Below are 14,140 nucleotides of genomic sequence, written 5' to 3' on the forward strand. Positions count from 1 at the left end.
ATGTACTTGGCAGTTCATCGCATATTGCCCACCAGGTCTCACCGCTGAGCTATTTGGTGGCAAAAATGTGCCTATTTATGTTGTTAGCCGGTGGGACTAATTGGAACAAAGAGTGAACAAGTTTCTGAGGCTTACCCCTTGAGCCACAAACACTTCATGGACACAGCAGATGCCGACCACAGTGATTCCCTGCTCCTTGCATAGTGTTGCTGCAGCCACTAGAATAACTGTCAGAGCGATGGGAGCCCACACTGAAAAAAGAGGGAACACAAATAATAGACGATTTATGCAAAAGATAATACAGTGGTTACCAGACGTGGGAAGTAGTGGAGTACAAATACTTCGTTACTGTACTTAAGTACATTTTTCTGGTATCAGTACTTTACTTATTTTTCTGATGACTTTTAACTTCTTACATGTTGAACACAAATACCTGTACTTTCTACTTCTCACATGTTGAACACAAATACCTGTACTTTCTACTTCTTACATGTTGAACACAAATACCTGTACTTTCTACTTCTTACATGTTGAACACAAATACCTGTACTTTCTACTTCTTACATGTTGAACCCAAATACCTGTACTTTCTACTTCTTACATGTTGAACACAAATACCTGTACTTTCTACTTCTCACATGTTGAACACAAATACCTGTACTTTCTACTTCTTACATGTTGAACACAAATACCTGTACTTTCTACTTCTTACATGTTGAACACAAATACCTGTACTTTCTACTTCTTACATGTTGAACTCAAATACCTGAACTTTCTACTTCTCACATGTTGAACACAAATACCTGTACTTTCTACTTCTTACATGTTGAACCCAAATACCTGTACTTTCTACTTCTTACATGTTGAACACAAATACCTGTACTTTCTACTTCTTACATGTTGAACACAAATACCTGTACTTTCTACTTCTTACATGTTGAACACAAATACCTGTACTTTCTACTTCTTACATGTTGAACTCAAATACCTGAACTTTCTACTTCTCACATGTTGAACACAAATACCTGTACTTTCTACTTCTTACATGTTGAACCCAAATACCTGTACTTTCTACTTCTTACATGTTGAACTCAAATACCTGTACTTTCTACTTCTTACATGTTGAACACAAATACCTGTACTTTCTACTTCTTACATGTTGAACACAAATACCTGTACTTTCTACTTCTTACATGTTGAACTCAAATACCTGTACTTTCTACTTCTTACATGTTGAACACAAATACCTGTACTTTCTACTTCTTACATGTTGAACTCAAATACCTGTACTTTCTACTTCTTACATGTTGAACACAAATACCTGTACTTTCTACTTCTTACATGTTGAACTCAAATACCTGTACTTTCTACTTCTTACATGTTGAACACAAATACCTGTACTTTCTACTTCTTACATGTTGAACACAAATACCTGTACTTTCTACTTCTTACATGTTGAACTCAAATACCTGTACTTTCTACTTCTTACATGTTGAACACAAATACCTGTACTTTCTACTTCTTACATGTTGAACTCAAATACCTGTACTTTCTACTTCTTACATGTTGAACACAAATACCTGTACTTTCTACTTCTTACATGTTGAACTCAAATACCTGTACTTTCTACTTCTTACATGTTGAACTCAAATACCTGTACTTTCTACTTCTTACATGTTGAACACAAATACCTGTACTTTCTACTTCTCACATGTTGAACTCAAATACCTGTACTTTCTACTTCTTACATGTTGAACTCAAATACCTGTACTTTCTACTTCTCACATGTTGAACACAAATACCTGTACTTTCTACTTCTTACATGTTGAACTCAAATACCTGTACTTTCTACTTCTTACATGTTGAACTCAAATACCTGTACTTTCTACTTCTTACATGTTGAACTCAAATACCTGTACTTTCTACTTCTTACATGTTGAACCCAAATACCTGTACTTTCTACTTCTCACATGTTGAACCCAAATACCTGTACTTTCTACTTCTTACATGTTGAACTCAAATACCTGTACTTTCTACTTCTTACATGTTGAACACAAATACCTGTACTTTCTACTTCTTACATGTTGAACACAAATACCTGTACTTTCTACTTCTCACATGTTGAACCCAAATACCTGTACTTTCTACTTCTTACATGTTGAACACAAATACCTGTACTTTCTACTTCTTACATGTTGAACTCAAATACCTGTACTTTCTACTTCTTACATGTTGAACTCAAATACCTGTACTTTCTACTTCTTACATGTTGAACTCAAATACCTGTACTTTCTACTTCTTACATGTTGAACTCAAATACCTGTACTTTCTACTTCTTACATGTTGAACACAAATACCTGTACTTTCTACTTCTTACATGTTGAACCCAAATACCTGAACTTTCTACTTCTTACATGTTGAACACAAATACCTGTACTTTCTACTTCTCACATGTTGAACCCAAATACCTGTACTTTCTACTTCTTACATGTTGAACACAAATACCTGTACTTTCTACTTCTTACATGTTGAACTCAAATACCTGTACTTTCTACTTCTTACATGTTGAACCCAAATACCTGTACTTTCTACTTCTTACATGTTGAACACAAATACCTGTACTTTCTACTTCTTACATGTTGAACCCTAATACCTGTACTTTCTACTTCTTACATGTTGAACTCAAATACCTGTACTTTCTACTTCTTACATGTTGAACTCAAATACCTGTACTTTCCACTTCTCACATGTTGAACTCAAATACCTGTACTTTCTACTTCTTACATGTTGAACTCAAATACCTGTACTTTCTACTTCTTACATGTTGAACACAAATACCTGTACTTTCTACTTCTTACATGTTGAACTCAAATACCTGTACTTTCTACTTCTTACATGTTGAACTCAAATACCTGTACTTTCTACTTCTCTCATTTTCCAAACAGCTGGTTCCTTTAGTCTGAATGTGTGTTTGGTGCGTGATCATTATTCTTTAGAGTCATTGCGTGCCTATTGATTTGAACACGATCCGTGTATCCATCATTTCCTGGTCTTCTCTAAAGAAGAGGGACCAATGGAAACGTTGTCATGTTGCCGTTGTTCAGCATGGAAACATTCATTAGCTAACAATGACATTATTGTTCTATTAATATAAAGGGAGGTCAGGTACTCTTTAAAACAGCTGCTAGTTATGGGTACTTTCTACTGAAGTACATTTCAAAGCCTCTTTACTTTTACTTGAGTAAAGAAGTTTAGTCAGTACTTCTACTTTTACCAGAGTATTTTTAAACACGAGTATCTGTACTTCTACTTGAGGAAAGGATGTGTGAACTTTTGCCATCTCTGCAAATAATAGACAATTTATGCAAAAGCTAATAAAGTGGTTACGTCTCTAATCCCCAAATATCCCTGATTCTCTACATATGACGTTCTGGGCAGTTTTATCATCCGCAGCCCAGATGTCTGCAGCCCTGCATATCCCACGCCAGTCAGGATACTTTGATATTGCTGCACTCTAAAAGCTAACAAGATCTTGGCTGGTGAATAAAGCTCATAAAACAGATGCAGCTGTTTTTGAGCCTCTTTCACCAAGATGGAGATGTGCAATTGACCACGTAATTTTGTTTGTTGTTTGTGCTGACGCGATTAAAGGAGGAAAACACTGTATATCTCTTTTGTTATCGAAAAACAAGTAACCCTCAGAGTCCAGTGATAAGAACATTCAAATGTACAGTGGTTACAAATAACTCTGGTTCTATCAACTCCGCGGTCTGGAAGAGATTTAAAATGTCCATCTAAGAGTTCGGTACCTTTCTCCATTTGTATGTCCTCGTCAGTTATTTTCTGTTCTTGTTCATGTGAGCGCTGCAGCAGTCTTAGGCCCGCCCAAAATGTTCTCATTGGTTGAGATGCGTGATGACACCCTTCTCTTGCACTATTCTATCTGTTTTATTTGTTCTATGTCCTATATATATATATATTCATGTTGCACTGTTATGTTTTCATTGCCATATCTACACTGTAATGTGCACATGACAATAAAGACTTGAATCTTGAATCCCAAGCCAATACTGATCGCCCATCCCAGAGCCATAAAAAAACCGTTAATGCACGATAATAATGCAGCCTTTCTTAAAACAGGTGTGTGTGTTTTATTCATTATAGATTCTTATTGCGTGTTGTACTTATAACATTATTTTTGTAATATCACAGATGTGTTGCGGTGTCTCATTTCCTCAGGACACGATTATAGAAACAAATTACACACATGTATTTAACTACGGAAAATATCCCCCCGATTGAAATTACAACCCACATAAGAAAGACATCAAATACAGGCATGCATGTGGTGTAACAACAATGAACCACTAACAACAAAGTCATAATTAGAGTAGGAGGAACTGGTATTCAACTAAATGGCATAGGATATTTAGTTTTAATTAACAGACGGCGGACTGTGTAACATTGCCAGAAGCCTTCTAGATCAAGGGTTCCCAAAAATGTTTTCCCAAGAGCCCCCCCCAAATGACTCCTGTTGGAAGTTTCTCCCCCCCCACACACACTAGGGGGGGTGGTGCAACAGCGGTAATTAAAGTTTCAAAGTCTCAAAATGCTACAACTACGGTCACAAACGGATGAAAGCGTAATCAAGGAGCACTATTGGAGTGACTTTAATGGTTATTGGACTCAGGATTCATTCATTTGGATTCCCGCTGTATGAAGAAATTAAAGGACGGCACAAGTGGAAACAATTCACAAAGGGATTAAACTGTTTAAAACACATGCTCAAAGTAAGCCGGATTTTGACGATGTGTTTATGTGGATTCAAAAGTCGTAAATAATCTACAAAATGGAGGAGACCGATCTGATTGGAGCAACTGACAAATAATCCAACTGAAACCGGCATGGACAATGACTATGTTTTAAACATGCGTTTATCCAGAAAAGCCTGGTTTGGACACTTTACGGGCAGAAGAGACATTTCTATTAAAGAAACAATTATACATTTCTGTCTTTTTATGCCTTTAATACTAACTTGAATTTGTATTAAAATTAATTAGTCAATTATTTTGTATATGTTATTGTAATGTAGAGACCAGGCTTTTAGTGACAATCAATGTATTGCTTTACAATTATATGTAGAATATGATATTTGGCCTCAAATCATCTGAGGCCTGGCGCCCCCCCTGCGATCTTTGGCGCCCCCCAGGTTGGGAACCACGGTTCTAGATCATTGAATCACACGTGAGAATGTTGGCTTTGGTTTTCTGCCTCTGTCTTGAATGTTTTCAGTACTGTCTTAATGAAAGGTCACAAGGAAAATAAGAATTCCTCGAAATGAGAGCAGTGCTATTGGAGGTGAGACATCAAGAAGTTATGTTAGACTTACCAATGGAGTGGTCTCTCCCTGTTGATTTTGTGTAGGCCAGGAAAGCAGCCAGGAGAAAGATGGAGGAAAGAAGTTCTGCTCGGCCAACCACACCTGTGACCTGATGATACAAAGTGGAAACACTAAGTACTGCAACACATCCATCCGTTCATTTTAAGTACAGATAACACTGTAAATTAAAGAGGCTAGTGCTCCAACACAATGTACGTGATAGGCTAAGAGGCGGGACATCTCCAAGTGGTTGACCAATCACAACAGAGCCGGCCAGCTAACCAATCAGAGCAGACTGGGCTCTGGTTTCAGACAGAGGGTGAAAAGAGGTGCAGCAGCACAGGCAGTATGAGAACAATAAATGTATTATTAATAAAGCATTTAACAGTATTAGCACAAAATACAAATATGAACCTAAACATTTGAATAATAGGGCCCCTTTAAGGCTAAGAAATAAGATATGATAATGGATCATCTTTCACTGGAATGATATTGTGATGAAATCTTATTTTGATAATAGTGATAAACAATAATGTTGTCTAAGTTCACATCAACAAGCAAGTCATTTAAGAACATGTGATTAAATGATAAAAACAGACTATGGGTGACGTCTCGGAGACTACATTTATATGCTGTAGCGTCTATGGTTTCGATCCCTATATAAAAAACGTTTTTTCGTTTTCTCTGTTGGGAAACAGTTAAAGGTGGGGTAGGTCATTTTGGAGAAACCAGCTCGAGTGCGCTAGAATTTGAAAATACCCTCCTCCAACACACACAAACGCGCACATGACCAATGAGGGCACGAGATAAGTTTGTGCCCAGATGGAAGGCTGACAGGCAGGTAGGCCATCCAGTTACTTTAGCCGGCTCGGATGATTGGTCGTGCTTTTTACAGCGCCACGGCTTCCAGAGATGACTTTTTTTATGGATTTATTGTCAAAGCATTTAAGATATTCATTGCTATCGGGATGTTAAGAGCATTCCATGGAATATAACAAGTGTATCTCGAGCCGGTTTCTCAAACTTACCTACCCCACCCTTAAGTAACCTTTACATAATCTTCCCACAGTCTTGTCTTCTGTCAAGGTAATTAGCATTTCTCCCCAGGATTTAACAAGCACCAGTTAAATCCTTACATAACCCTTAAGAGAAGAACAAACACATCTACTCTAATCCCTTTGAAAGTGGAAGGAACAAGAGTCCACATTATGGAGACATCTGAAACCAAACTTCCTAAACGTTCTGACATGCTGGCTGCCATTCATTCATAAATCCAATGGGTGTGTGTAGTTTCATTTGCAGGAATACCCAACAGTTGTGGTGGACACATCCAGGGTGGTCCAAAAGACATTTAAAGTGATTCAACAATGATTTGCCTATCACCCTTTCCCTTTCCTTTCACTTACTAACTGGTGAACAGGTGATATCCTCATTGCTACGGCTACCAACACCACGTGCATTTCCGTAAGTGATGCTAAAACACGTTTTAAAAATAGCATTGTAATATATCTGGCTCCTACACACTCTACAGCCCTGGAATCCAGTTGTAAAACATGTCTACTCTCTAAGCGGATTACAAGCAGATGTACTGTGGCTTTATTTCCGTAAAAGATAACTCTTTGACATTAACTTCTGTCATTTGTGTAAATGATGACTGCCCTCGTGTGGAAGAAATTACATTCTCACTTCCACCACAACCCAAATCAATCTTTTCCCCAAAGCACACATAGGGTCCAAAAACAAGGCTCTACGAAGGACTTTTCAAGTGATGAAGTCTGTTGTGTCTAGTGTGTATCCCTTAGGAGGATAACAACTTTAGAGATGGGTATACACATCTAGATTCAAATAATGATCAAACAGTATCACAATAACTACACTTACTTTATCAGGCAGCTTTAGTACTGCTCGGTTGATAAGATGGCACATTTCTTATGCGGGGCCATTTTGCTACACGAATACCAAGTAAACATGCTTGATCAAGTGCTACATCCATTGTTTCCCGTTGGATTAGACTAAATGCTGCAAACAACTGCATTATATTAATAAGTAACTCGTTGGTGTTGGGATCAGGGGGTCACAGGTTCAAACCCCACTGCAGTCAGCATGTCATTGTGTCCCTGGGAAAGACGCTTCACCCCAAATTGTCCACAGTAAGTCGCTTTGGATAAAAGCGTCTAACATGTAATGTACACTGATTTGCTCACATCCTTTTATCAAAAGTCAGGGAAAAGATGGATTCACAAGTAACAAAGACATTGAAGGAACATGTGGTGCACTTGCTTGCGTGTCTTGTCAGTCCATCACATTTAATCCAACACAATGGTAGAAAGGCTGACCACAATTATTGTTTGTTATTTTGTCCGAATGACTACAAATCCCTTGTGTGTCCATTTGTACAGGGCGCTGCTTTTCAGTGAGCGCTTTCACCCAAGTGCCATTTGAGAGGCTTAATATACTGCTGTAGAGTTAGTACACTAAATTATTTGTATTTGAAGATTCTCCATTCAAAAAGACAGATGACCCAAAAAACACACTGAGAAAGACACAGGGACACACAGGGACTCTTTGTACGCACTTATCATGAAGGGACCTTCAGTGCTTGGAGCATAACTCAAAAACAAATGATCCGTTCAGAGAGAGATTCCAGACGGCGATAACATGAAGGACATTCGCTGGACTAACTCTAAGGGCTCATTTGTGAGGCAAATTGTTTCCATTCAAGAAGTCTGAGTGACTCGGCTTAGATTAGAGAACACCATGAGGAAGACTGGCGCAGTGGAGCATGCTGTGTAACAGTAGCACTCCCGAGAAGCAGAATGTTTTCTCTGTTTATCTCCTCTGGTCAGGGCCGGTCTGCTCATCAGTTCGGCTACGTTCAATAGGATGAATTACAACGTCCTAATTGGGGAAGAGGCTTTTTTAGACAGGCCCTATAGAAGGGAATGAGATCAAGTTCAAATGATAAACAATACGCAAAAGGTTTCCTGCTTCTGGTCAAAGTTCAATAACATTTGTGGTCCGGATAATATTCAAGATTGACAGCTGTAACTTAAGGAGGGATGGTCATTGCTCTGCTATCTGAAGGGGTTTGAATGACAGTTGGAGTAACTTGAGTTGATTTTATCTCATGATGAGTGAGTTCAAAGCATGTCTACACACACGAGATGTGATGGATAACATATGGTCACACCCTGAGCAGGTCACACGGGGCAGGATGTAACAATATTCAGGTAATGTGGCAGGTTTTCACTACATGTAGCTTCTTTGTGGGTGGAAATTCTTTAGTATTCACCCCGTAGAGAAACAACACTCCCAGAACGAAAAGGGCATACATACATGTTGATGCTATAGAAGTATTGGAAGCATCAGGCGAGTGATTTCTTAATCCTCTCAGGGTACACAGCATGTACATCAACACACGGCTTATACACTTTTTGTACATGTTGGATCTTAAAACTATATTTACGAGAGATCGAGTGAGTTTTAACATGAAGAATTCCCTCTTCTAGCACCAGGTCCGCTGCAACTCTGACTACTTTTAAATCCAGGCTGAAGACTTTTCTTTTTGTCGCTGCTTTTAATTGAACTATTCACATCTTAGACTGCACTGTAACTTTTATCCATGTACTTTTTCTTTTAATGTTTATTGTATTAGCTTTTCTTTTTAATGACTGATTTTAAATGCCATTTTCTTAATGTCTTTCATTTTTTGTAAAGCACTTTGAATTGCCTTGTGTTGAAAGGTGCTATATAAATAAACTTGCCTTGCCTAGTTTGTGTGATGCATCTGTGAATGGTTTTCTTTAATTACACAGTCAGTGTTGCTCGTTTAATGTTTGGGCTTAGATGGATATTGTCCAGGTGTCTGTGGCTCAGGGGACCAAAGGGAGTTTAGAAATTAGATGTTTGCTGGTTTGATCCCCAGACCCTACATGTCAAAGTGTCCTTGCGCAAGATGCTTGACTCCAATTGCTCTAGTAGGCATGTTAAAAGTATATTTAAGTCACTTTTGTAAACTTAATACCAATTAATGTCTAATAATATAATGTCTTGGTCTCTTGCCTGGTTTAAACCATAACTACATTTTTGCAAACATCTTTCCCAATTGAAGTAAAAGGCTAAAGTCAAAAAGAAGTATGATATAATAGTGGACAATGGCCCTGTAGACCAACTGCCTGCTGCTTACGCTGTACTTTCCAGTGTGGTTAGCATCAATTTAGAAAAAGCCTCACTTGTTCTTGAGGAGATGCGCTTGTTATTCCCTGCCTAATAATACATACCATTTATAACATTATAAAAGGTGGAACTGCATCAAATGCTTGTTCCTAGAAAGCAGCATATTTTCAGTGGAAACCTCATGCTTGAAAAGTAATTGAAAAGTCCAACCAATAGCCTATTACTTTACACATAAAATTGATTTGTTACTGATTGTTATAACACCATTTCAGTTGATCAATTTGACACAGACATATTTACATTCTTACAATGCTTTGTCCCAGTAAATGTATACTTACAGCTTCAGTGTGGATGGGGTGCACAGCAAACAGCAATGCTGCCACCAAGCTGGAAGTGTCGTCCAGGAACAAACGGCACACTCGCAGGAAAAGCACACATACTACGGCGTGTAGAACAACATTGAGAAAATGGTAGGAGGCAGCGCTCAGCTCACTGAAGAGGTAGTTCAGTCGAAAGGTGAGTACCGTTAGGGGTCGGTAAGATTTATGGCTCCGCTCCTGTAGTGGGATATACACAATATTCTGTCAGTTGATGGACTGAGAGACATTAAAAGGGTGACACATGTTTTGTTTAGCTTTTAAATGATGTTTAATTAATCCATTATAGTCAGGTTAATATAAGGAGGTTGCAACAAAGTTCCCTAAAGTTAAAATGAACTCATTGTCCCTAATAAAACTATTAATACACCACATTTTAAAGACATCCTCTTTAGCTTTTATCTATACAAATGTAAACTTAGTAAGCCCATAGTGATAAACCAAAGGTGTGTTATGGACAATGACTTACCTCAGACATGGGTGTTCCCCAGAAGTCATTTTGGAATAGGTTGCGGATAGGGGTTGAGGGTCGTAGGTCCTTGTTGTCAAGGATTGCAGAGACATCATCAAACACAAAGCCGCAGGACAGACTGTTCCAGTAACATCCCACCACCAGTCCAGTCAAAAGTAACATCTCCTTCCATGACACGACAGCCATGGCTGACCAAAGCCGTCATTGATCACTGTAAAGGACCAAAAAAGGGGTTTGACATACAATACAATTAGCTGACATATTTGTAGCTTGTCAAAGATTTGTTTCCTAGTTGGACTTAGCAAATATTCAATCATAACCACAATGAAGCTCTTCAAATTACTTGGATAGGGCAAGTTTATAAAACTACCTCATAAAGTATGTTCCTTGTATTGTTCTTTTAAATGTGCTTTTGATGATACCTTGTCCAAAAACTCACTCACAGGCTGTTTTACCACCCTTATAAGCTTATACAAAAAATACATCAGACATGCATCCGGTACCGTAACAGCTGGCAGCAAAAAAAGTGCAGGGTGGAGCTTAACAGCAATTGTTAACCAATGCTAGCTTAAATGCCCTCTTTCAATAGTTATATCACAGACATTTGTTATACAAATACAGTCAACATTGGTATCGCTCGATCATGGTGTTTAAAAAGGACATGCATGCTCAGATCATTCTTGAACCGGCTTCTGCAACACAACGTTAGCAAACGATAAAGCAAATTTAGCAGCTAGCTAATGCTAACTAGGTTTGTACAAGCATTTAAGACGGTTATGGTGGAAGCAGATTAATACGAGGTATTTCTTGAATGTCCCACCTACCGTGGCTATAAAAGGACTGACCGTGACTGCATATGTGATATCAAAACGTCAGAATGGTTAACATTTTCACACATACGGAGTGCAGAATTTAGCAAGCATGGATGTATAAAGAGAAATACAGCGTCGTAGGTGGAGCACCGTTCATTCCTATGAGAGTAGCTCAGAGGCGCATGAAGCAAATATGTTCTGCCAAAGTACCCGTATGTGGGCCCACGGAGCATGCGCAGTTGAGTGTCCCCTTAAGCCCCGCCCTGATCTCCAGGTTTGGCTCAGTCAAATGAATGGAGAGGAGACAATAACTCTTTAATCAGCTTTTAGCGCATTTTAAAACGTTAAGACTGTGGTGATTTAAATAAGGGCTATAACAGAGTTCGTGCTCTGTAGTTTATTTAGCTAAAAAAAAATCCTACTCAGATTAACAGACGTCTCTTTCCCAATGTAAGTGAATGGGGAAAAGTATTTTGGGGGCAAGATGACGTCAAGGAAGATGTAGTATCACCAGTTGGCCACTACAACAATTCCAAAAATCGGCTTCAACGGGCGGCGCACTTCCTGGGGATTTGATTAGCAGAAAGCTAGCTTCAACACATCTTCTCTATCAGTTCCGGTGCAGAGTTGACCGCGCAAGTTAAACGTTAGCTAAAAACACTCGGTGCTTTTTTTGACAAACGTTGTTAAAATGCGACTTATAACTACTTTGTGGTAATGCTCTTTCCGCCATGTATGTTAAGTCTAGTACATTTCTTTGAGAGGACTTACCCTGCGTTTTTAAAAAGTTGTAGTTGTATTTCCTTGAGGACTAACGTTAGCTTTTTGTAGCTAACCAAGTTACTGCTGGTGTTGTCAACGGTAACCTAGCAGCCGAAGTATCATGGAAACCTCAGGATGGATGTTTACTGACATTTTAACACACATCTACATTTAACTTATCTTGACAAGCGGTGTTAAATAACAACAAACATTTGGTTTCCACTTTCAAAAGACAGCTTGCTAATTCATGAACTCAAGTGGAATTTGTTGTAGCAGTTAGTACTGACTTAACGTACCTAAAAGTAATCACAAATGTAGTTAGCTAGTGTCTAAACCAATTTCAAAGCAGCTTTTATGCAGAACAAATGTAATTTCGTGCTACAAGGCAATGTTTAGCCATGTTTTCCTAACTCCAACGAGCTAACTGACCAGCTAACACTGACATTGTGTAGCTGACAGGTTTTTATTCTGCACAATTCCTCGTTAAATATGAACGAACACGCTACTGCCAAGATGCCTGCTGCTCTGGACTGGGATAAAGTGACCAGAATTGACCCAGAGAGCCTGCTTGAATGTGACAATGACCAAGTGGACGAAGTCTTCGGCATGTTTGTTTTGGTAATTTCCACACTTCACGACACTAACTTACACCTGTCATTTTTGCAAAATTGAGCAAACCACAACGCTTCTCTGGTTTAAAACTACAGTGGGCAGTGTGTTTATCCATGGCTACTTGAAAAGGAAGACTCCTGTCCTGCTGATCTCTTTGGAGATTATTGTTTAGGGTATTATCCATCCTTTCTCAGTGGCTTTGTCAGCTAAATATACTTATCAGATTGTTTTGCTTTCACTGCCTGTCCTTCTGTGTGCAATGTTGACCTGGATATCTCACATAGTTGTAGCCTGCAGAACGCAAATGTTAAGTGAAAGCTGTCAGTCCAAGAAAAACTTATAATTGTATGTAGCTGTAATATATATATATATATATATTAAAATGTTCCTATATTTTTATAACTTTTTTTGTTTCACCTCTGTCCCTGTTTTTGTCCAGATAATTGTGAATATTGCTGCTATGAGTTCAAATGTCTCTACAGTTGTCATTTGTTTTACTTCAAACCATGCTTTCCATGCAGACGGAGGATTGGGAGGTGAAGGATAAAGCCCCGGAGAACATCGTTCAAGTCCTCAGAGTGTTCCAGACCCTATTAAAGGTGTTTTTATTATGATCATTACTATATTCTCATCTCCTACACTTACACCTACCAGCAAACCCACTGGCATGATTACATAGCAATATATTTCAATAAGAAATTATATTTTTAGTATTAATAATTAATCACTTACATTCAAATGATTGACCGTGGTTGTACTCTGTTATCCTGCTTGAACATGTGCATTTAAAATAAGTAATTTTACACGTAATCATCTTCTCTCCCTCTGCCTAAAGATTAAGGACCAGGAAGCTACTATTGCTGCCAACTTTGTCGAGGACATTGGTGTAAAGCATGCTAAAACCGGTTAGTGAATAAACACTTTAGTTGTCAAAAATGGTTTAAGCATTGCTAAAGAGCAACATTTACATAGTGGATTATTTGTTCTGCACTGTAGAGAAGGAACTCCTTTCCAAGGTGTCAAGGCTGGAACGAGAGCACAAGGTAACGTATTATTTACCTGTTTGTCTGTCTGCACCTGTTGTTTATTCTCTGTGTCGCATCATACTTTTGTACTGTATCTCAAATATTGTATGTCAGTCGTTGAGCTACTCAGGTTTTCCACTAGGCTTAATGTTAACACTGATATAAATGTGAAAAAAGATTACTGTGTCTAACTGGAAATCACGCGTCATTGTTTTACTTCCGGCAACAGTGTGAAATCTTAAGCCAATCATAGAGTGTAACCCTGGCTACAAAGGGATTGGTTGTGGTGACCACTAAACCACAACTAAGAAGATTAAAGCTTATTCCTTCCATGCTTACAACCAATACTTTACCTGATTATTATTTCAACTTTTAAAGGTTTGTAATCAGAGTTTGCTCCCCTGCTTTTACATGCTAAGGAAATGTAAGTGCTCATGTTGTATGACCGTGAATGCATGTATTAGTGTGGCGAACAGATGGAGGTGATGGGACACTAAGTGGGGGTTGTTTGTGTGTTTGTTTGT

At 38.5% G+C, this 14,140-nt stretch overlaps 2 protein-coding genes across 5 annotated transcripts in view; one reads left to right on the plus strand and one right to left on the minus strand.

Annotated features, from left to right (window-relative positions):
• Positions 1-12,058, minus strand: part of tmtc3 (transmembrane O-mannosyltransferase targeting cadherins 3) — a 48,757-nt gene extending 36,699 nt beyond the window's left edge. Inside the window, exons 1-5 of one of the 4 annotated variants that reach the window (XM_034216398.1) lie at positions 11,989-12,058; positions 10,403-10,616; positions 9,895-10,113; positions 5,390-5,489; positions 136-251 (exon numbers count right to left, since the gene is read on the minus strand). In XM_034216398.1, coding sequence (XP_034072289.1) covers positions 136-251; positions 5,390-5,489; positions 9,895-10,113; positions 10,403-10,591 — 624 coding nt within the window. In that variant the 5' untranslated portion in view covers positions 10,592-10,616; positions 11,989-12,058. Of the gene's footprint in view, positions 1-135; positions 252-5,389; positions 5,490-9,894; positions 10,114-10,402; positions 10,617-10,775; positions 10,794-11,229; positions 11,392-11,988 lie in introns of those variants that run through there. The other 3 variants (XM_034216396.1, XM_034216397.1, XM_034216399.1) reach the window with 3 other exon arrangements.
• Positions 11,838-14,140, plus strand: part of cep290 (centrosomal protein 290) — an 87,240-nt gene continuing 84,937 nt past the window's right edge. The window contains 4 exon segments of the mRNA XM_034216395.1: positions 11,838-12,597; positions 13,113-13,190; positions 13,427-13,496; positions 13,588-13,634. Of these exon segments, the coding sequence (XP_034072286.1) occupies positions 12,469-12,597; positions 13,113-13,190; positions 13,427-13,496; positions 13,588-13,634 (324 nt within the window). The 5' untranslated portion in view covers positions 11,838-12,468.

This window comes from Gymnodraco acuticeps, unplaced genomic scaffold, assembly GCF_902827175.1.
Source record: "Gymnodraco acuticeps unplaced genomic scaffold, fGymAcu1.1, whole genome shotgun sequence".
NCBI lineage: Eukaryota > Metazoa > Chordata > Actinopteri > Perciformes > Bathydraconidae > Gymnodraco > Gymnodraco acuticeps.